The following is a 22,801-nucleotide window of genomic DNA, read 5'->3' on the forward strand; positions in this document are numbered from 1 at the left end:
ATATGGCCAAAAGTATGTGGACACCACTTTTAATTATTGAGTTCAGGTGTTTCAGCCACACTGATTGTTGCATAAAATCAAGCACATAGCCATGCAATCTCCATAGACAAACCTTGGAAGTAGAATGGGTTGTACTGGAGAGCTCGGTGACTTTAAACGTGGCACTGTCATAAGATGCCATCTTTGCCACAAGTCAATTCGCGAAATTTCTGCCCTGCTAGATCTGCCCCAGTCAACTGCAAGTGCTATTATTGTCAAGTGGAAGCATCTAGGAGCAACAACAGCTCAGACATGAAGTGGTAGACCATGTAAACTTACAGAGCGGGGCCGCCGAGTGCTGAAGCGCATAGCACGTAAAAACCACCTATCCTCTGTTGAATCACTCACTACAGAGTTCCAAACTGTCTCTGGCTGCAACATCAGCATAAGAACTGTGCGTCGGGAGCTTCATGAAGTGGGTTTCCATGGCCGAGCAGCTGCACACAACCCCAACATCACTATGCGCAATACCAAGCGATGGCTGGAGTGGTGCAAAGCACGTTGCCACTGGACTCTAGAGCAGTGGAAACGTGTTCTCTGGAGTGATGAATCACGCTTCACTATCTGCTAGTCTGATGGTCGAATCTGGGTTTGGTGGATGCCAGGAATGCACCCACCTACCGGAAAGCACAGTGCCTACTGTTTGGTGGAGGAGGAATAATGGTCTGGGGCTGTTTTTCAGGGTTTGGGCTAGGGCCCTTAGTTCCAGTGAAGGTTAACATTAATGTTACAGCATAAAAAGACATTTTAGACAATTGTATCCTTCCAACTTTGTGGCAACGGCTCTTTTGGCTGAATGGGCGCAAATTCCAACAGACACACTCCAAAATCTTGTGGAAAGCCTTCCCCTTCCCAGAAGAGTGGAGGTTGTTATAGCTGCAAAGGGGGGGGGGGTAACTCCATACTACTGCCCATGGTTTTGGAATGGGATGTCCAATAAGCTCATACAGGTGTGGTGGTCAGGTGTCCACACACTTTTGGCCATATAGTGTATTTTAACACTTTTTATCCACTTATTTATCCAATGATCCTACAGAAAGAAAAATCTAAACTAAATGGTTGTAGACTATTAACTACTTAACCAGCAAACAGAATAAATGCTTTGTGTGTGCTTTTATTTCCCCTGAAACACAGAAAATCACGTGTTTATCTCAAAGGAAGGAACAGTTATCCAGAAAAGGATCATGGCATTATTGATCCATAAAAGCTTATTGCCACTACCTGATAAGGGAAATGAGACATTCATAAACATTTGCAAGGCATTCACAAACCATATCATACGTGTTAAATAATTAAGCAGATATCCTCTTCCATACACAGAAGGATGAACAAACAGCAATTCATACACAAATCATAAACAATTAATTGTGCAAAGAGCTCATATATAATTTCACAATATATGATTTATGATTTATGATGATTTATTACAAAATAAAATTTCAGCACCACGAAAGATACACCTGAGGGACCTACTAAGTCTAGTAAATGATTGAACTGCCTGAGTGCTTGTTTTGACACATTTAATGGGAGACTGAAGACTTTTTTGCATATCACTTCTGTATGTATAGCAGCCTTAAACCATGAACAAATAATAGCACTCATCATACATCTGAATGAGCTGACATTGGTGTAGGAAATTGTAATACCCCATATTGTGGAAGAGTGAACTGGTTCTGCTTTCTGTGGCATTTGCGTTTTTGGACATCATAACTTTTCTAAGTGTCAGCAGCAAATATCTCAACAAAGGGCTTAAACTGAGAGCTGCTCTGCTTTAATTCTGTTTGGTAGTCTGACAACTTGGAGTCTGTGGCCTTGTAATTGAGGAATGTATACATTCAGTGAGGCTTAGATCACATCAGCACTGATAGACTCTGCCTTCTGCACTGTTAAAGCATTTGTTATGTCTCAAGGTTTCCTCTGACCATCTTTCAGCTGGAGCCTTTGAGAAAAGACCCTGAACTGCAGAGGGAGTTTTTCTCAAATACCATAAGGACAAAGATGTCTCAGCCCAGCAAAAGAGGTACAGTATGTATGACAGGAGTGGAATCTAAGGAACTATATCATTTCATCCTTTATGAAAACGTAAAAGCATTAGCCAGGCAGACAAGTGACACTGATGGCTCTGATGGCAATAGGGCATTTGGCTTTCTTACGGTTTGATTTGGCTTTCCTCCTGAGTCCTGATATCAATTTGAAAAAGTAACTCAATCCTTAGCATAGGATGAGAGATGAGATTTTTCTTTATTAATATTCTATTTAATCTTGCAGTGAAATACAAATGATTCCTGTCACTTCCACTGAAATAAAGAACAAAACAAAACATTGTCTATTCTTTTTTAAATTTAAGTCTGAAATTATTATCAACAATGGCAGGTATATGAAAAACCATATTTTTGTATATCAAACTTTTCATGTGTGTCCAAAACCATAATGACATCATTTCATATCGTATGTGCTTTTTGCAGAAATTACAGTTATGGACTTCTTTTACTTGTGTGAGTGTGAGGCTTTTATGTTCAGAAAGCAGGTCTTGGAAAAAGAGAGTAAAATGGTATGAATAAACATAACCCAGTGTCTGGACGTGCAGAAGACAAAAGGAAGCTGAAATACTGTACCTTGGATTAGTGCTGCACATTATTCGCCCAATCTTTGTCTCCTCCTAGTGGCAAAAGTGCTTTAAAATAAAAAACGCAATCATCGCAGGGAAAAGAGAGGGTATACAGCACGAACAGTAGCGGTCATCGTGGCCCAACGTTAAGATGCTCATCTGAAAGTTACCAAATTTATTTGAGGATGATAATGATAATGATGATGATGATGTTGATGACAATAATGCTCCCCACAATGCTGCATACTTCAGAAGTCACATACCATGTTGAATAAAGTGATAGCATTTTTGTCAAGAGTCTTTGGTATGGAGGACAAAACCAGACATTATTATCAAATAAATTAATAAATGTTAAAATAAATTAATGAACAAACAAATAAATAAATACTGTTAAGATTAAATGAATTAATAAATTAATGTCAATAGTTTACGCATTCTAACTAAGGCTAAGGATAATGTCTTCAGTCATTTATTCATTTACTTCTGTTTTTCTGCCTTGGATATGATAATAAGGTAAGCTGGTCTTACACCTTACTGGTTCATGGGGAACAAGTATGCTAGTTGCTCAGATGATGTCTGCAAAGTATCTCCTATGCTCCAATCAGCATCCCCTTCACTGTACTGAGATGTGTGACTTGAGACTTGAGACTACTGCAAAAATAGCCACTGGTCATGTGGAAGTGGAAAACAGTTGACCTTAAATTACCCTGTGTGACACGGGAGCAATGTACAAGGGTGTTATATATTTACAAAGCTATTTACAATATTTACAATAACAAATATACACAAGAAAAGGGGATAGGACAACAGACGGTGCCAACGAAAAGAATTTAACAAAACAGAAGCAACCCTAAATACCTTCACCCAAAACATACAAATGAATACAAAACAAAAGGGTGGCAGAGCCAAACAAAAACCTAACTACACTAACTACCTGAAAACAAAATATACAAAGGTGGCACCCGCCTCTAACCTAACCCTATATAGAGAGAAACACTAACACAGGGATCCCCCACCTTACCTGCCCTCCTCCCACGACAACCGAATGCAGCAAAACCGAGACACAATCCACAATCAAAGTCAGAAAAGGAAGCAAAGTCAAACACAGTACAGGCACCGTTTGTGAATAGCAAATCACGAAAAACAAACAATCAAAACAGCGAGATAGAGCTCCACTCTTAAGAATCCTACATCTTTAAATCGGGGCGCTCCGTCTCTGGTTGGCCGGGCTGGAACGAGGAGGCGGGATGCAGGGCTGGGCTGGATGGAAATTGACAGCGTTGCTTCGCAGCAGGACGCCTGTGTCAGGAGAGCAGCGAGAGCAGAGAGAGGGAGGAAAACAAGACGCAGGCAGCCCAGACCCCACAGTGCGCCACATGTAACAGTGTCACTACTGTAAACAGCCTGGCCACTGGAAAAGTGAATGTCAAAACAGAATGCAGACCACTCCAGAGTACTGACTACACTATGAAAAATCCTTCCTTTGACCCACCTGAACAGGGGGGCCTAGAGGGTGCTGACATCATCACTCACCCCATCACCAATGCTGGCAGATCAAATGGGACCTCATGTCAATTGTGTGACAAATTACATGGAAACAAAGTAATTCGTTGACACAAGAGCCAGCATGTTGACCCTGAAACTGTCTGAATTCTCTGACGTAGAGGTAACTAATAAAATTGTACGAGCTGTGGGTATTGGTAGTCAAAGTATTCTCCATAATGCTTCTCAGCCCATGCCAGTATAGAGCTTCTTTTGGAATCTTCCTTCCTCTTCAGCCCCTTTTGAATCTGCTATGCTGCAATCTACTGCGCAAAACTGGCTGTACTAGATTTTTATACCCCTGATGGGGTGTTTCTCAGTTCCAATTCACCCAGACAGTCAGCACATATTGTCTTCTTCTATAAGGGAAGACAATACACTTAGACGCGACTACCTCAAGGTTGTACAGAGTCCCCTTCATTTTTCTCCAAAGCATTTAGAGGACATGACCTTCCCTGGCGAGTCTATTCTAGTACAATATTGAGACAACCTTCGTTTGGCCTCCCCTGATAAGTCAGTCTGTCTCCAGGACTTCCTTATCCTCCTTAGTGCTTTGGCAGAGAAAGGACACAAGGCGCTCAAGGAAAAGTTAAAGTTCTGCCTCCCAGGCATCCATTACCTAGGCCATGACCTCTAGAGTGGACAGATGAGGAAGAGGCAGCCTTTATCTGTGCCTCTGCTCTAGGATTGCCAGACTATCAAACGCTCTTCCTTCTGTTCTGCCACAAAAAGGGCAGTTTTGCTCATGACTATGGCTCCTTATGGAAAAACAGAGGTTTTCTTACCTCCTCTGGTACTTCTGTTTGCAACGGGTTCCTAGTGTATAATCTCCTATAGGCCATTCTCCTGTCAAAATCTATTTCAATCATTAAATTCCAGGCTCACCAAATGATGATGATGTCACAAAAGGTAATGCTCCAGCAGACCAAGCTGCTTAAGTGGCAGCTGAATCCCCAACACCTCTGGTGCCTCTTTGTCCTTTAGTTCCAATCTCTGACCCTGTCTCATGTTCTGACGTTGCTCTCCTCCAGGAAGCAACTAATGAGGAGGAGAAAGAACTCTGGGTCAAACACCTCTGTAGATTAGACCTTGATGGGATCTGGTGCTCTCAGGATTGCCACCTGGTAGTGCCCACCTCCTTGTTTCCCTATCTTGCTCACATGTCCCATGGCATGGTACATGAGAGCAATGGGGGGATGGTGGCAACTGAGAGAATGATACACTCCAAAATTTGGCCTTTTTGCTGAACAACAATGTCAGAGATGTGCCATCTGCCAACAGCATAACACAGGCAAAATGATGCCTACTACATGCCTTTTTCCAAATGAGGCTCTTATCTAAAGCTAAGCCCTTTTTAATCACTCAATGATTTCGAAAGGGTTATACATGCTTTTATCTCATCCCAGCTTGACCACTGTAGTGCTTTGTATGTTGGTGTTAGTCAGGCCTCCCTCTTGCGCTTACAGTTGGTCCAAAATGCTGCAGCTCGTCTTCTAACAGGAACACACAAGCGAGAGCTCATCACCCCTGTACTCACCTCCCTTCATTGGCTTCCTGTACGTTTTAGGATTAATTTTAAGATTTTATTGTTCGTCTATAAATCGTTAAATAGGCTTGCTCCAACTTACCTTTCTGGTGTACTACAACCACACTTCCCATCAAGATCACTCAGGTCTGCTGACCAGTTCCTTTTAGTTGTCACTAAATCAAGGTTGAAGCATAGGCAAGATCGTGCCTTTGCAGTTATAGCACCTAAATTCTGGAATGAGTTGCCTCTGCATGTAAGGCTGGCCCCTACACTGCCTGTTTTTAAATCCCATCTTAAAACACATTTTTATTCCTTGGCTTTTAAGTCAGTATGAGAGTTGCTTTTGCCTTTTCTTTCGTTTTATTGCTATGGTCTCACTGCTTTTATTTATTGTCTTTTTTTTTTTACTTTTAATTGGTCTCTCTGTTTTATTGTGTTGTCTTATGGCTTTCACTGTTCCGATTGTACAGCACTTGGGTCAACTGCTGTTGTTTTTAAATGTGCTATATAAACAAACTTGAATTGACTTGACTTGACTTGACTGAACAGGCCTAGTATGTTACACAAAGAAAGGAGAAAATCCAATGGGTTACAGCAAATGCTCTTATTATGCTGACCTGACTGAAGTGCCCCCTTGCTCTAGGTTTTCAAAAAATATACAGGGCTAGCCTACCATGCCATGTATTAGCTGCTGTTAGGCCTTTGCCTATGCTCCCAGGGCCCCCACATCTCAGACACCGTAAGCAAGTTATCTCTGAAGGAGATAGATTCGCTGCTATCATGTTTCCTATGTATAGGGTCGGTCACACCATCTGAGAGCTCAGGCAAGTGGCCAAAGTGCTCAAAAAAGCCAGCAATGACACATCTGAGGCCTTCTAGAGGGTCTTAGCTGAGACAGCTTTTCTCTGCACAACAGCATTACAAAACCCTCTGGCATTTGACTACCTCTTGGCAGCCCAAGGAGGCCCCCTTGCACTCATTGTGAAAGAGTGTTGTATGTATATATGGCTTACCATACACATCATGGAGTGGCAAAACTACATGAGATACCAAAAGGGTGGTCTTTATTTGATTAGCTTAATAGGTCCCTGGGTAGCCTGGGATAAATTATTGTACAAGCCATTATTGTAAACGCTGGAATTTTTATTTTTTTATTTTATTTTAATTTTTTTTTTAATTTTAATTTTTATTTTAATTTTAATTTTTTATTTTATTTTTATTTTTTATTTTAATTTTTATTTTACTGCTCTGCTTGCTCTTCCTACTGGATAAGTGTGTCTGTGAGTGTATAACGGTGTAACTGTCTCTTGCTACTCTCTTCCCCCTAGCCATAGGGCCTTATTAATATACACCTCTACTAAACCAGAAGAAACTTTTTAAGAAGTCTTTGAGGCCCCCTGCAGGATGAAAGTCCAAGGTGTTGTGCTTAAAAAGCACAAAACGGGGGGAGTGTGGAAGTGGAAAATTCTTGACCTTAAATTATCCTGTGTGACCATGTTTTTTAGAGAGTTTCTCTTATCTATCTGCTCATTACCACCCGTCTAACAGGTCCAGATGAGCTGACAGAGCATCTGAGCTTTTTATCCTGCTGTTGAAGTTCTGTACTAAAGACAAGTCTCTCTGATGATTAGACTGTTGTAACTGTATCAATGATCACACGCATTACTATTGGATGATGTTTAACGCTTCCGTTTTGATTGGCTCACAGACATTGTTACACTTGCCTTTAGACTATATCTGGGGGTTCTCCCCAGTGGCAGACTTCTGCATACTGTACCTTTTGTATGTGCTTTAATGCATTAGTCTCCAAGTACACTTGTAATAAATGAGTTTGCTGTATTAACCTCCTAAAAATATTTTTCCTCCACAGCCATGTGCGGGTGGATTAGAAGATTGTGTTTGTCTCACCACAGTGCTTGTGCGCAAGTTCAGAGAATGTCACAATGAAATGAGCCTGGCGCACATTTGGCAATGCCAAAATACGGCTGCATAAATGGGAAAAGCATAAAAACAAGTGTTGTATGACTATAAGCAGAATGAAAATGGATTCTTTTTATTTATTATGAAGGTTTTAACATTTTAAGTGGTCTGTAAGGGCTGTTGCAAAAAATGGCAAAATCCAAACTGCATACAGTTGTGAAAAAGTCTACTCCTTCCACAGAATCATTGTGTAAGGTTATGAAATTTCCTGTAAGATTCTAAAAGACTTCTTTTGAGATGACACCCAGATATTTCAAGGCCGTTTCACATGAATAAGCAGTTTAGGGCAGGAAAAATAACACAGTGTTTCTGGACGGCAAGTGTTGCTGGATTGCAACATATGTATTGCAAAACACGCTAAATTCATGAATGCTTTTGGGTACATTATTGCAAAAGTTTAGCCATGGTAGGTGTCCTAGTCATGCTCATTTAAGAAAGAAATAAAAAAAGAAAACAAGTAACATTTATCATTGGAAACCTTCTACTAAAGAATTTAATTCGCTGCATAGAATATAGAATTGTTCCAAGGCTAGGAGTAGCCAATACTGAGTTGCAGCCTTTTTCACAAACACTGTACTTTTTTAGACATGTTTTTTGTCATCAAGGCTTCAGCCTCACCCCATATATATTTTGCAATGAACATGACAGCAAATCACAGTGCATGTCATTTATTAAATAATCATTTTAGCAGACACTAAATCTCTTATCCAGAGCACATAGGTTACAATTTTACACGCATAGGTTACAATTTTATCCATATATACAGCTGAATGTTTAATGACACATTTGTGGCCATCTGTACCATCCCAAAGGGTACAACAACAGTGCCCCAGCATGGGGAACCTGCAGCATTTCAATTATAAGCCCAGATCCCTATCACTACACCAAAACACTATTTATCTGTGACTTGAACGAAGCATGAATGAAATATGTTTCCCATCCTCACCATCAAAACTACAAACTTTCCCACAGATTTATAATGAGTATCCTATTTCAAAATCATTGTTGTATCCCCTTCCTACAGATACCTTTGGCTGGGTTTTCAGCCTTCTTTGTGGGTTAGGATAATAATGACGATGATAAGGTGATAATGAGTGTCATGATGGTAGATTCTGAGCAAAATCTAGGCCAAAGAGATGCATTGGAAAGCTTCCATGTGTTTAGCTGCAGCCGTGGCAGCCGCAGCCAGTTGTTGAGCACCCCAGCGCCTTCTCGCCCTCTCCACATTTAAAATAATCACAAAAGCTGCACCAGCACCACGCCACCACACTGTGAATGCACAGTAGGGGAATGCTCCACTGAAAACAGAGGGGGACAGAATGGTTTATGCACACGTAGGCAAGAACAATTTTTTTACATTCTGCAGAATTCTGATTGGTATATCATAAAACAACAAACGGAGCTGAACAATGGATGAGCATGTGTGGAAATTAAGAACTGCTTTATATTACATGAACAGAACACAGAGCAACAGAACGAAGGACAACTCAGACAGAATTATTGGGCATCATTCATCAAAATGTTCTTATCGTGTTTTGTTCTTGGGAAAAGTACGCATGCAAGTCATGCTGGGTTCATGAAACATGAGTAAAGATCCAATCTTGTTCTTACCCTCATTGGTATGATGATGAATCCCAACCATTCTTAAATTAGATGATCATGCATGCTATCTCTAATTACTATTAGTATATGTAAATGTGATTTGGGCCTAGGGTGCTCTAGTTGCTATTTGTCTAATGGCAAAGGAATGCCATCTTTCATGGCCATAGTGTGGAAGACACAGTGGGCTAGTGTAATATTGAACAACTTCTCTGTTGTATACAAAAGCGTGCCGTCTTCTGTGTCCACCAGGCTTTCAGCAGACTGACAGTGCGGTGTATGTATATATAGATTTATGATGAGAATAGTTAGTATATTTTTGGTTTATTTCAAACTGAATTGCGTTTTTAAGTATTTCAACTGCTAATGGTCATTTTGTTCACACATGAATTTGGTACTTGTATACTTTTTTTGGAATGGAAAAATAATGTGAAATTTGTTTGTACGTAGGAACAAAGTCCAGGTAAGAAGAAATTGATGAATTCCAAAATGTTTGTGATTTTGATTGCATACACACTATATGCACAAAAATGGTCACACGTATGAATAGTGAATCTGGCCTATTGTGTTTAAGTTTAATGGGCATCCAACGAGTCTGGATGAGGTTAAATAGTTAGAAAAGGAAGGACTCTGTGATTAAAATAAATTTCTAATGGTTAAGAGTTCAACATAATCAGCAAAAGGTAGGGAGTGATCACAAGATTGTAGCACAAGGGGCATCAATGCACAACTTTACCCACTTTTGACATACCTTAGAAAGCTGATAGCAATGTGTACCATTACGTCTGCAGCAAGGAACATCACTCAAATTCAAATAAATAACTGAAACTGCTAGATTCTTTTAGATTAAAAAACACATCTGCAGTTTATGAATATGCCCAGTTGATCTACATGTTGCTGCAATACTGATGAATCCTGAGGTATGACAGGTCATATCGGACTGTTGTCCATGTTGGATTCACTGTCAGATGCCCTCTGCTCTGTGTAACTCTGCTGGTCTGCGTCCCTGCTGTGAGTCACTGTGCTGCGTGCTGCGCCAGAACAATAGGCAACGTCACAGATAGGGCTTTATCTTAATGATGCAGACTTTTGGCTTGGTGTGGAGGAAGGAGAGCTGCCTGTTCTGATGAGTGGCACAAAACTGCTGAGCTGTAGCAGGGTGAGAGAGAGCTTCATGCTATCTGTGTATGAGTCAATGAATAATCGGTGAGTAACAGGTCCTGGAACCATTCTTTAACCTGGTGCAGGGGAATCAGAAGAGTGATAAAGCACTCAGAAACTCTTTTCCCGGAGACCCTTTGTTACAAAAACATATGTACAAACATGCACACAATTGGATTTGAATATCTGCAGCCAATCAATTAATCAATGAAAAAAAAGATCATATTAAGATCCCAGCTAACCGTGTATTTTAAAACTACAAGGGACCATCATCAACAAACTTGGTCCACAGACTTACACAATATTAGACATCTGACTTGTTGTGGCAGTGCTGTCTTATCTCAGGACATTCACAACAGTTATTTGGATGCAGGCCCCTGCGGATATTGCCCTCCAGCCCTGATAAGCTGGAGGGAAACGGAAATGTCACTTTTTCCCCATTAAGCATCCTATATAAAGGGAATAGGATAGGATGCTTAATGATAATTAAGAGTCCGACTTATTCCTTGCTGGTGCCACTTTCTCTAAATTCAAAGGTAGGAAATATTTTTTTTTCATAAATGTTGTGTATTAATAAGCAATCAAACTGTATTACGGGTGCAATTTCCAATTAGGACCTAAATTGCAACAGAAATATCTAACATCATAATATCACAAACTGGGATTTTGCTTGAGAAACAAAAATTGTACAGTTTGAGATCTCTTCTCATAATACTGGACAAAGATGAAACAACTAATGCCAATTACAGAATGTCAAATATATGAGCAAGTTAGATATAGATTATAAAGTTTCTCCCAAAGGTCAACATTCTTGGTATCTTGCAGTTCAGCATGTTACTTGTTACTTGTACAAAATGAGCAACACAGATAATAATGTTGAAATACTGGCTAGCACAGGCTAGCATATTGCTACTAGACTGCAGAGCAAAAACTGTACATTTTTGTTAATTTTACTCTTTTTTACCACATGGTTCATCTCAACATTAATGAAGAGTGCATCATAGTATCTATGTAAGGGTTAAGATTTTATATGGAGAAAAATGAAAATGAGCTGGGACTGAATGTGGCTTTCTTGAAAGAGAAAAAGAATATTGTTATTGCAGTAAAATTCAGATTCAAACAATGAATTACCATTTTTGCCATGAGTTGGTATGATTTCAGTTATGAATTGGCTGGTAAATAAGCACTGGTTTTCACACAGATTCTTGCATTTGCAGTTTTGTGTCTTGTGCCTTTCCCCAGGAGCCATGTGGTTTGCTTTCCTGTTGCTCCTGCTTGGTCAGCAGCTCAGCCATGGCAACAGCTGCCCTGGTGCCTGCCAATGCTACACGAATGGTGCAGTGCAGTGCCAGGGGGGAATCAGAGATGTGCCCTCCCCAATACCTGTCAATACAAACCACCTGTATTTGATTCGGACTCAGATAACAGCTCTGGGTGAGCAAAGCTTCCAGCAGTTGTCGTTTTTGCTCCGACTGGGAGTCAGTCATGGTCCTCTAAAAACCATCCACCCTGCAACATTCGACTTGGTGCCACAGCTCCTCTCCCTGAAGTTATCATCCAACGAGCTCTCCTTCTTACCCCTTCAAGTGTTTGGAAATCTGTCTGGTCTTGAGCAGTTGTTTCTTGACACCAACTAGCTAGTGTCACTTCAGCCAGGCTTATTTGATGCCCTCCTGAATCTGACTCAACTGGACCTCAGCAAAAACCTCCTCACACACCTTGACAGAGACATCTTCCGGAATCTTATCGGCCTCCGCTTCCTGAATTTGGCACAAAATTTTCTGAGCCAACTTCCTGGTACCATATTTGGCTCTTTGACTAGCCTACGGTACCTTGCGCTCTACTCAAATCAGTTGGTGACTTTCCAAGTCGGCACCTTCAGCAACCTGACGAACCTTCTTGGACTTGACATCTTCAAGAACAAGATTGAAAACATCCCACCTCATCTGTTCTGGTCCCTGTGCAACTTAGAGAACCTCACCTTATCCTCCAATGCACTCCAGCATATCCCAGGTGAGAGCTTCTACTACATGCCTAAACTCACTAAACTCACCTTCTACAAAAACCCTCTCACTTTCTTACCAGAGCAACTCATTGGGCATGTGCCAAGACTAAAACAGTTTTACCTGTATGAAACAGAGTTAAACACTGTCCCAGAGAATTTATTTGCTAACATGACCGCACTGGAAAGTCTTTCACTCAACATTAACAGAAAGCTGGAGCATCTGCCAAGGAATATCTTCTGTTGCCTGCCCAACCTCCATAGACTCAACCTACATTCAAACAATTTACAGTCTTTGCATCATGACATTTTCTCTGCCCTGAATAACCTCAGTTCCCTAATTCTTCATTCCAACAAGCTTCACTCCCTCCCAGGTGATATCTTTCACAATCTTCCAAGACTTGCAGACATCAGTCTACACAACAACAACTTTGAATCCCTTCCTGGCAATGTTCTATCAATGGTATCTTCGCTGAGGAAAGTCACCCTGCAGAACAACCCCTGGAATTGCACCTGCAACATCCTGGATCTTGCGGAATGGATGAGCCACAGGCAGAGATTAATCAGTGATTATGATCATGTGCTGTGCCAAGTGCCCTCTCGATTACTGAACCACACTGTGGGCTCACTGACCTCTGAGTTCCTTCAGTGTGGAAGCCCATCTGTTGAAGGTCATATGGTCCCATTCTTCCCCACAGACGTAAGCAGGATTGCGACATCTGGCAGTTTAGACAAACATCTGGTCACTTACTCTTCTAGAGAAGCTAGTACCATAACCACTGATACTGTGTCCTCAGAGAAAACATCAAGTCCCTCCTTGTCTCTTAAAACCTCTTATTTCTCTACAGCAGGAGCTGCTAATAAGATTAAGTCAATTCCATCAACTGCAACTCTCGTGACATCTCCGTCAAACACCCCCACATTTCCACACACAACATCTGAAGGCCACACAACAGAAGGCAGTTCCTATGCTTCCTCTGGAGCTTTTTATGAAGTTGTTGTACTGGAGGCCAAAAACAGCATTGTACATAATAACCGCTACAAGGGCTGGGTTTACCTATGGATGCTGCCCCCGAGTGGCCCCTACAGCACATTCCTGATAACTTTACATATCATTCTGGTGGCAACAGCGATGAGTTTGCTCATAGCCAATGCTTTTGCCCAATACAGACTAAACAATTGCTTCACATTGGCTACAAATTAGGAAGTCCCAGTGTACTCTGGACTCAGAGAGGACATGAAACCAAAATGAGAACACTGTGGTATCCCTGACTCAGATTTTATATCTATCATTTTCAGTTTTTGTGGTTTTATATGAATCAACATAAGTGTGGTCAGGAGGTTGAAAACCGACTACATTAGACAGTGAATACAAACAGTAATGCTAGAAAACAAATAAATCTGCAGTTACAGAGGAAGAGATGGATGAATCATCAACCATGTAAGAGTGTATGAACCATGTAAAAATAACTGTAATAATGTCAAACTTTCTTTCCAATCAGAGTTGGAATGCAGCGGTGTATTACTGTATTGCCTAAAGACTTGTTTGGAAATTAAATCAGATTAAAAAAAAGCAGTCAAAATGAGTGTTTTATATTGACTAATATGTATTATATTATCACAAATTTGTCCAGGAAAGAAACAAAGAACACCAAATTCATTTTTTAGGTTAGACAGGAAACTGAACAACTGACAAAGGAAGGACAAATGTATTCCTGTTATCGCTACACTGGACAGCAGTCTTGTGCTTAAAATAGTCATGGTCATTTGAAAATGATATATACACATGCCAAATTACACAATGAAATAACATGACTATTCCAATGAAATATAAGGTTCAGCTGTACACAGAAAGCAAAAGGTGGAAAGATTTTGTCATTAAACCTGCATTTACAGTGGTTCTGTTTTAATAGTTAGCGAAAACACCATCAATCTGATTCTGTTCACTTTTGACTTTGTTTAATGACTGTTTTCAGGAAGAGCCAGTGCCATGCTAATCATAAAATGGCAGGTGCTCATTAAATCCATTAACCACCCTACGCACATAGACCAAACAGGAAATAAACATAGTTAACATCAGACAAGATGGGTGCAGTGGGAGAAAATTCCACTAATCACTGGTATTTCCCCCCGCTAAACTTAACTGGCACTTTCTTGCTCCAATGCATGTATATATGTGTGTGTGTGTGTGTGTGTGTGTGCGTGCGTGCGTGTGTGTGTGTGCGTGTGTGTGTGTGTGGGGGAATGACAAGAACAAGTTATCGGTAGAATTATCAGACATTAACAACATTGTCTGACTGCTGTTTAACCAGAGGATATTCACTGGCTAAGAACAATGCTGGTTTCACTGCCAAAGATATCAAAGTGTACATAACTGCTCTGATCAACCTTGTTTTCTAGAAGTATTAAAACATAGCAGAGAGATATTTCATTTACGGGCTGATTTTTCTTGGCTATCATCTGTTGTATTTTTGTTTTTGCAACACTAGTTTTAATACCATTGACATTCCATGAGTGATACAGCAGACGTGTACCTCAGCTTCTCCCTTGCTCCTGTTTTTTCTGCCATGAGGTATAGATCACAGTAAACCAAACCATGCCTGTGAAGTAAAGGACAGATGGCTTTTGGTCTTCTAGAAAAAAAATGTAATTTTAATGAAGGATAACAGAAGAGGAAAGAAGAAGAGGAAATAACCATCTCTATTCTGATTACTTCTAGGACCATGAGACTGCTAGACATTACTTATGAGCACATTGGTATGGACGGGGTTCTGTCTTCATGAAGATGTGTTTTTAAAAATGTGACGCAATCATTGACAATCCTCTCCAACAAATGCTACAGTGTAAGAGATAAGAATATGGCGACATCTAAAATTTGCTGATAGAATAGGCTGTTGTTACCCTTGTTTTATTTTGATGGAAAATTCAGACACATTTAGGTGAATCATTTTCTGACAAAACAGGTTAGAAAAAAATTGGCTTTCATCTCTGTTCCACTAACAGAAAGGACAAAAACATGATGACTAAAATTCCAGTTCCCAACAAAAATGAGCATGAAACATAGCCTTTTGCAAAGATCATCTGTGCTCATTCCTGCACTAATCCCCCTTTGCAAACCAAATCACTTGCCAGCTTTATTTCTCCCCTCAAGACAAAACTGGCAGTTACTCAGCTCAGCTTCAACATATGAACTCTCGCCCCTCACCCCTCTGCTCTCCCCCACATGTGGTTAAACACAATCAAACTCTAGCTGTCATTACAGAGGGTAGCTCCTCTGAACCAGTGGAAAGCCCACTGTCAGCAAGAGGAACCTCGCTCTCTACACACAACACATCCAACCCCATTACAGAGCAGTACAAAGGGTGGGGTTCTGCTGGCACTCTGCCACATGCTCTGTTTCCCAAAAATGTGTGAGAGAGGGAGTGAGTGAGCAAGTGAGGGGGAGAGCGAACCAGAACTATGAGGGAGGCAGACTCCTCATAGACACGGGAGGAAATGATGACGGCGGTGATGCTGCTGCCCATGGAAAGGTGACCATCTGTATGACGGAAGCTGCAGAGGAGGGCAAGGACCTGACTGAGTCGTCTCTGGATCACTCAAAAGAAGCAGAACTTCACAGAGCTGCAAGTAGTTCACAGAGCTGGAGCGCGGTGGCTAGACAGCACTTACCCATTTTCTCAGCTTACTCCACTGGTGGAACAAGAGGGTAAGTAGTGCTGTGTACTTCCTAACATTAGTAGGAGTCCTTTCAGATGCTAGCAAGACTGCAATCTCAATTTCTGCAATTTTGTTATTTGCAAACCTCAAGAGACCTTGGTTTTGGATCCTAATCGGCAGTCTGTGGTTCACAGAAGAGGCAATACAGTGTGCTAAGATTTAATGAAATGAAATTTTGAATAGTAGTTTGAGCTTCGATGCTTTCTTCAACAGATTCTATTTTGGAAAAATTCACAAAGTCTTTTCTCGGCTCAGATAGCTTCTTGGACTAAAAACTTTTTGAACAGCAGAACCCATATTCATTGGATGAGATTTTGCATTTACTTTTGTAAATCCTATATTATAACTTTAATAAACAATATGACATACAAATGTCCTTTTACTCACTGAAAATGCTGATGCTACGGTACTGGAAAGAGGAAAAAAAAAAACTATTTCCATGAAAATGACAATTGGCTGGAAACAGTCTAACAAGGCTGAAGGCAATTCAATCGCAGTCCCGACTGTGGTTTGGGGAGACTGGGACAGATTACACCAGCAAGGAACAAACTGTTTTTACTCTCTTATTAAAAATGATGAAAACTGCACCACAGAGTTAGAGGTCTGACCAATCAAAGAACAGATCTGCACTGATCTAACAAGCCAGCAGGTTAATATGCATGTTTCTTTTTAATCATGTTAGAACGTCACTACCAAAAGAACTTAAATAACAAGCAGGATGTAGTGTACAGTGCAACACTATGATAAATTGTTCAGAACACACAAAGAGGAACAGGAAGGTTTTATTCCTCAATTTGCAATCCAAAATGAATGTGTGCAAGAGCAGGTCAGAGTGAACCAACACTTGCAGTAAAACAAAAGGGCTAAAGGGTTGATTAAATTTAAGATAAACATTTATAGTGGTATTATACACTGAAATATACATACATACAGAAAGAAACAACTACTTAATGTCTGATGATGGCTAGAATATATTGATAAACTTCCAACATGTGGGTTAATGCTTCTGCTATTTTAATAGCATATTATGTGAACACAGAGATATTAATTTCAAATAGTGGATGTTCTCCGTGAAGGGAAAATATTTTAGAGATCATCTGTACTTTAATATTTTCTTGCCATATAAAGCATCAATGGTCGTTTGTTTTTCATGGAAGGCCAAAACAGCTCACCATCTTGGCAAGGCCTTTCACGTGGCCTTCTTGTGCCAATAAAAGCAAACAAAGCCCAGGATGCTTCACATCTGCCACAAGCCTGCCTCACATTCCTGTGTTTTGGTGAAGGGGCAGGGGGTGGGAGGACTCCACGCTGTGGAGACGTGCTCTGCTTCAAGCCCGCCTTTTCCTGCCCTATTTCACCAGCCAGCAGAGAGAAGCCTCCTTTGAGCAAATCTGCACCATCTTTTTCAATGTGACGGCAGGCCCAAGAGAGTCATCCTTGGCACGGCAGAAAATGCGATGAGTACATCACTAAACAAATACTTCATTGCCACAGCTCCCTGAATCACTTTGGCTTACTCAGAGGCAAACAAAACAATTACCAGAAATTCCTAAATCTGAGGAAATCAATGGTGATATTTTTAAGAGCTCTTTCACAATACTAGAGGATCTTGTTGTTCAATGCTATTTTTTTTAAAGAAAACACATGGGTAAGGGAGTGACTTTTCCTGATAAATACATTTGGCCATATTTACTATCCATGTGTATGCATATTTTTATGCATATAGTGTGTGTATGATCAAAATGACAAACGTTTTGGAATTTATAAATGTGTCCTTATTTGGAATTTGTTCCTACATAGGAACAAATTGTAACTCCCCTCCAGACCACTCATATCACATACACCAGCACACAAATTTCAGCCTTTTTTTGCCATAACAATGAAACTATACAAATATCAAATACAGTATACAGTACCAGTCAAAAGTTTGGACACACATACTCATAGAAGGGTTTTTCTTTATTTTTACTACTTTACACATTTTAGAATAATAGTACAGACATCAAAACTAAAAAATAACACAAACAGAATTATGCAGCAATCAAAAGTGTTAAATTGTGTAAAACTGTCTTGTATTTTAGATTCTTCACAGTAGCCAAGTAGCTTAAAAACATTTTTCTAAAGAAACTCATACATAGGCATCAACGTCACTATTATATTTGTCCAAGAAACAAATTTCAAGCATTTCAGTTTAAGTCTTTAGATCAAAATGTCTTGGAATGCATGTTACCCATTAGGTGTGTCCAAACTTTTGATTAGTACTGTATATGTTAACAAAATGACCCTATGTAGTTGCAGTACATAAAAACGCGATTAAATTTGCAATAAACAAAAATATAATACGTAAATGATCAAATCAATGGAGTTATATTGTCATTAACATTCATACTTGCAAAATTATAATTGTGACACTGCCTATACTGTAAGGGACAGGGTTTACGTGCTGCCAAGTATTTGATTCTGTGCGTGCAAGGAAACACTTAACTCGGCGCTTTACAACGGGTGCACCAGTTTAGGGGGAGAAAAAAAAAAAGATACAAAAGTGGAACCACACACCATTATATTGTGAGATTACATAAATGCTAGGAAAATAAATGACGTAAATGCAGGTGAAGTATCGACGTGCAGAGGGTTAAATTCAAATTAGCAAACGTTTCGTTCAACCGATCTTCATCACTGCTATTCTCGTATACGTCTAACAAAGTTCTAAAAACCTCTAAAAACCTGCTGGTCAACCCGCAGACACCACGGAAGGATCAATACAACCACATACGCGCACCCTCTCGGGAATGGAGCGCATTATTCGTGCGCTAAAATGGTGGCCGATGTCTTTGGGCACAGGCGGTATGATTATGAACACTGCAAAGAGGGTGGGCGAAATCACGTTAATCCGCTGTGTAGCCTACTCCATAAAATGACAATGAAGCAAGGCATTCGTTTGCCACCAGCAGAACGGCAACAAGAGGACCCTATGTCCGTTGGTCAGACTCGCATAGAATTGATGAGTGAAGGTATGAAGTACATATAGTCATGCACCTTTTATCCCTGGCTTACATCTGTAAAGTCTACTCCTACATACTTTTCATGTATCAGACGCAAATTTAAGTCCTAAAATAAAATAAAATATTCCTTGCTTTTTTTTCTTGCATCCACCTCTGTCTGGATTGTTTTATTCTTTTTCCCTTTTCAGCAGTACCGGCGCCTCGGAAGTCAGAATGCCCTTATATGGGACTTTCGGATTTACTTATGCTAATTATACATACAATGCATGCATATGTAACTTAACATTTGGTATTCATCATCAGACGTAAGAGTAAGAACGAAATTGGGTGTTTCTGCACTTTTCAGGAATCCGACATGACTTTTTCCATGCATTTCTCCCAAGAACAAAATGTGATTGTTTCTAGGAACATTTTGATGAATAGGATCCATTGTTCTGAAGGTTTTGTTTTACATACATACCTAGTCAAGATACAGAGTATGTTGATAGGTGTGGTTTAGTGTTATACATGATCAATGATTGTGACTTGTTATGTATAAATCATATGCAACAATAACCATTTTGCAGTTTCACCTGACTCTTTCCTTTATAGGTTGCAGGAAGTCAAGAAAAAAGTCTGAAGTGTCTCAATCTTGTCACTGATCTTTTTAGGGGTCCATGGATCTGGCCATGTACTTATTCATGCTCCTCGGTGTGTACGCTGCCAGCAGGGTTGTAGGAGGTTGTCCTGATGGATGCCAGTGCACAGTCAATAAAGTTCAGTGCCTGAGAATCTCAGAGTTTCCAAGCACCATTCCCTCTACAACCAAAACACTCTTCATGGCCAACACCGGATTCTCCTCTTTAAAGCCCAGTGATTTTAATCATTTTGCTGAGTCTCTTGTGATGTTCTTAATCAGGGATTCTAGGGTAGAAGAAATATTGCCCGGGACGTTTGACAAAACAAGTAACCTAGTTGCACTTGGCCTCTTGGGAAATGAACTCCAGAATCTCCCAGGTGAACTGTTCAAAAATCTGAGGCATCTTGAATCCCTTGTTCTAAGCAACACCAAAATACGTGATTTCCACCCTGACCTGTTCTCATCTCTTGTGGCCTTGAAGAATCTGGACCTGAGCAAGAACCCCTTCACCTCTATTCCAGATGGAGCTTTCAGCCACCTCACAAATCTGGAGGAAATCATACTGGCAAGAAACAACATTAGCCAACTTTCAGTAGAGACATTCCGAGGACTTGAAAAGCTGAAGGCCCTTAGGCTCAACAGAAATACAATTAAAGAGATCCCAGCTGGCAGCTTCGATGACCTGGTGAACCTGGAGGAGCTGTCCTTACAGGACAATCAGATTGAACACATTCCAGAGCATCTGTTCTCCAAGCAGCAGAAACTTAAGATACTATACCTGTCTAACAATCGTTTATCACTGCTTCCTGCAGGCATCTTCTCAAACCTCCCTAACCTCATTCGAATAACCCTCTATGAAAACCAGCTCCAGAGCATATCCACAGGTGCTTTTGGTCCCATGGCTCTCAAGGAACTCTGGTTATATGATAACCAACTGACTCACCTGGAGGACAACGTGTTCACCAATCTGACCCACCTACAGCTACTAGTGCTAAGCCGCAATAATATCAGCTCTATCTCTGCTGGTGCCTTTAGTGGCATGACAGAGTTGGGTGAGGTGTCCCTGCACACTAACAGGCTCACCACCTTTGAGGAAGGCACATTCACTGGACTCTCCATGTTGGTGAATATCTCTCTGCAGCACAACCAAATCCGTTCTCTTCCTGGGAAGCTACTCCATGGCCTGCCTGCCCTCAGAAAACTGGACCTCCATAACAACTCTCTGCCCAATCTGCCTCAGGAGCTCCTGGACAGCCTGGTTATGGCCAAAGAGTTGATTCTCACACAGAACCCCCTGAGATGTGACCGGGACATCCTGCCTCTCAGAGACTGGATTAGGCGCTACCCCTCAAAGGTGCTGACCAGTAGCCCCCTTCTGTGTCTCTTACCTGCACCTTTGCGCAACACAAATATCGCCAACCTGACCAATGAGGATGTGATGCCTTTGACAACACAGAGTCTGACCACCATCATTTCCACCAGCACACATGCCTTGGTCACTCCAACAGAGATGAGGAGAAAGCCTCACACCCCGCCACCTAAGAAGAGTACCCCCGCCACACCTGCTGCCCCTGCCAACACCATTTCCCCAACAAAACAGGACAACAGCGGCGCCGACGGCAATGAGGGGCACCTGTCCAGGAACACCGTATTCATCATCTGCGCCTTAATCTGTACCGCCATCATTGCCAGTGCCATCATTTGTGTCTGCTGGAAGAGAAGGAAATGCTCCAGCAGTGACCTGCATCAGCAGGCAAAGAACAGTTCAATCATTTAGAGCCTCTGCAAGGCATCCAAGAGGCACTACTGTGGGCTTCACTGAATGCTGTGACTACTGCTGTGAACTGAATATAGAGCTAGAGACAAGAACATCTGGACACAGTCACCTCCCAAAGGAATAATTAACTTGCCCATCAGCTCAACTTGCTGCTGGGATTCAGCATTTAAGGATGAAGTCTTTTCCTATATCCTCATGAAGAATGTAATTCTGTATTGCATTATACTGAAATGAAATCACACTTGCTCATTCTAAAGCATGCTTAAAAACAGAAGTAGAATACTTGGTAACCATACACATTATTATTGCCTTAGATTGACAGTGATATCTTACTATTTTTTACAGCAAATTAAGTAATGGAATTCTCATAAACTTTGTTGCCATTTTTGATACTATCTGATTTAATTAATCTAAATCACAATACTTTGATATCAAAAGAGGATTATACTCTTCATTTAATGCATACCACTTTCTATGAATACTCTCTTCATAATGCATTATAAGCACATCTATAACACATTATATGCTATGAATAATGCATTATAATGTATGATATAGATGCTAATAACAACCAAATAACTATAGTGTTGACAGCTACACTCATATAACATTACAGTGTTATAAATACATAATACAACACATATTAGTTACAGACACTGATGAGCTGATATTACTGTCTATGTTGTGCATTATAATACATTATACATAGCATATAATGCATTCAAAATGTGCCTATAAAGCATTATGAATAGCGTATTCATAAGAAGTGTTACCATTTAAAGATTACAGATGTAAATACATGACTTGCTAAAATTTCAATATTGCTATTTTAAAAAATAATCTGATATTTTAAAAAATAATCTGAGACAATAGTATATGCTGCTGTAATGTTTGATAAAATGCTAGAACATGTCATGATACATCAATGTTTTAAAATGCTGTATGAACTGAAAATGTAAATACTTAGTTTTTTGTCATTGTGCCAGGAGTGTAATGGTTAATAAAATGACTTATGTGAACAAAAGTGAATAAAACATCACAAGAAACATTAGAAGAAACTGCATAACTCCTCTCAGTGCATTACCTTTCATCGTTTTTCGTTATTAGAAAATATAATATTATTAAAATATCATTAATATGTAATCATATTATTAACATATCTTTTAATTCTAAAAATAAACATACTGCATATGTCTCTGTTTATATGAAAGGTATATAGGTTTTGTG

The 22,801-nt window shown here is 40.3% G+C and overlaps 2 protein-coding genes across 2 annotated transcripts; both read left to right on the plus strand.

Moving 5' to 3' along the window:
* Positions 1-10,883: 10,883 nt before the first annotated feature.
* LOC118773249 (platelet glycoprotein V) lies at positions 10,884-13,740 on the plus strand. Its single transcript, XM_036522100.1, is given in 2 exon segments — positions 10,884-10,993; positions 11,675-13,740. Coding segments are annotated over 2 exon segments (2,046 nt in total). The 5' UTR covers positions 10,884-10,936; the 3' UTR covers positions 13,664-13,740.
* Positions 13,741-15,652: 1,912 nt separating this feature from the next.
* lrrc15 (leucine rich repeat containing 15) lies at positions 15,653-21,866 on the plus strand. The gene is made up of 2 exons (XM_036521668.1): positions 15,653-16,165; positions 19,829-21,866. Exon 2 carries the CDS (start codon positions 19,835-19,837, stop codon positions 21,572-21,574), a length of 1,740 nt encoding a protein of 579 aa, XP_036377561.1. The 5' UTR covers positions 15,653-16,165; positions 19,829-19,834; the 3' UTR covers positions 21,575-21,866.
* The last annotated feature ends 935 nt before the right edge of the window (positions 21,867-22,801 follow it).

The sequence above is a fragment of the Megalops cyprinoides genome, chromosome 2 (genome assembly GCF_013368585.1).
Source record: "Megalops cyprinoides isolate fMegCyp1 chromosome 2, fMegCyp1.pri, whole genome shotgun sequence".
Taxonomy (NCBI): domain Eukaryota; kingdom Metazoa; phylum Chordata; class Actinopteri; order Elopiformes; family Megalopidae; genus Megalops; species Megalops cyprinoides.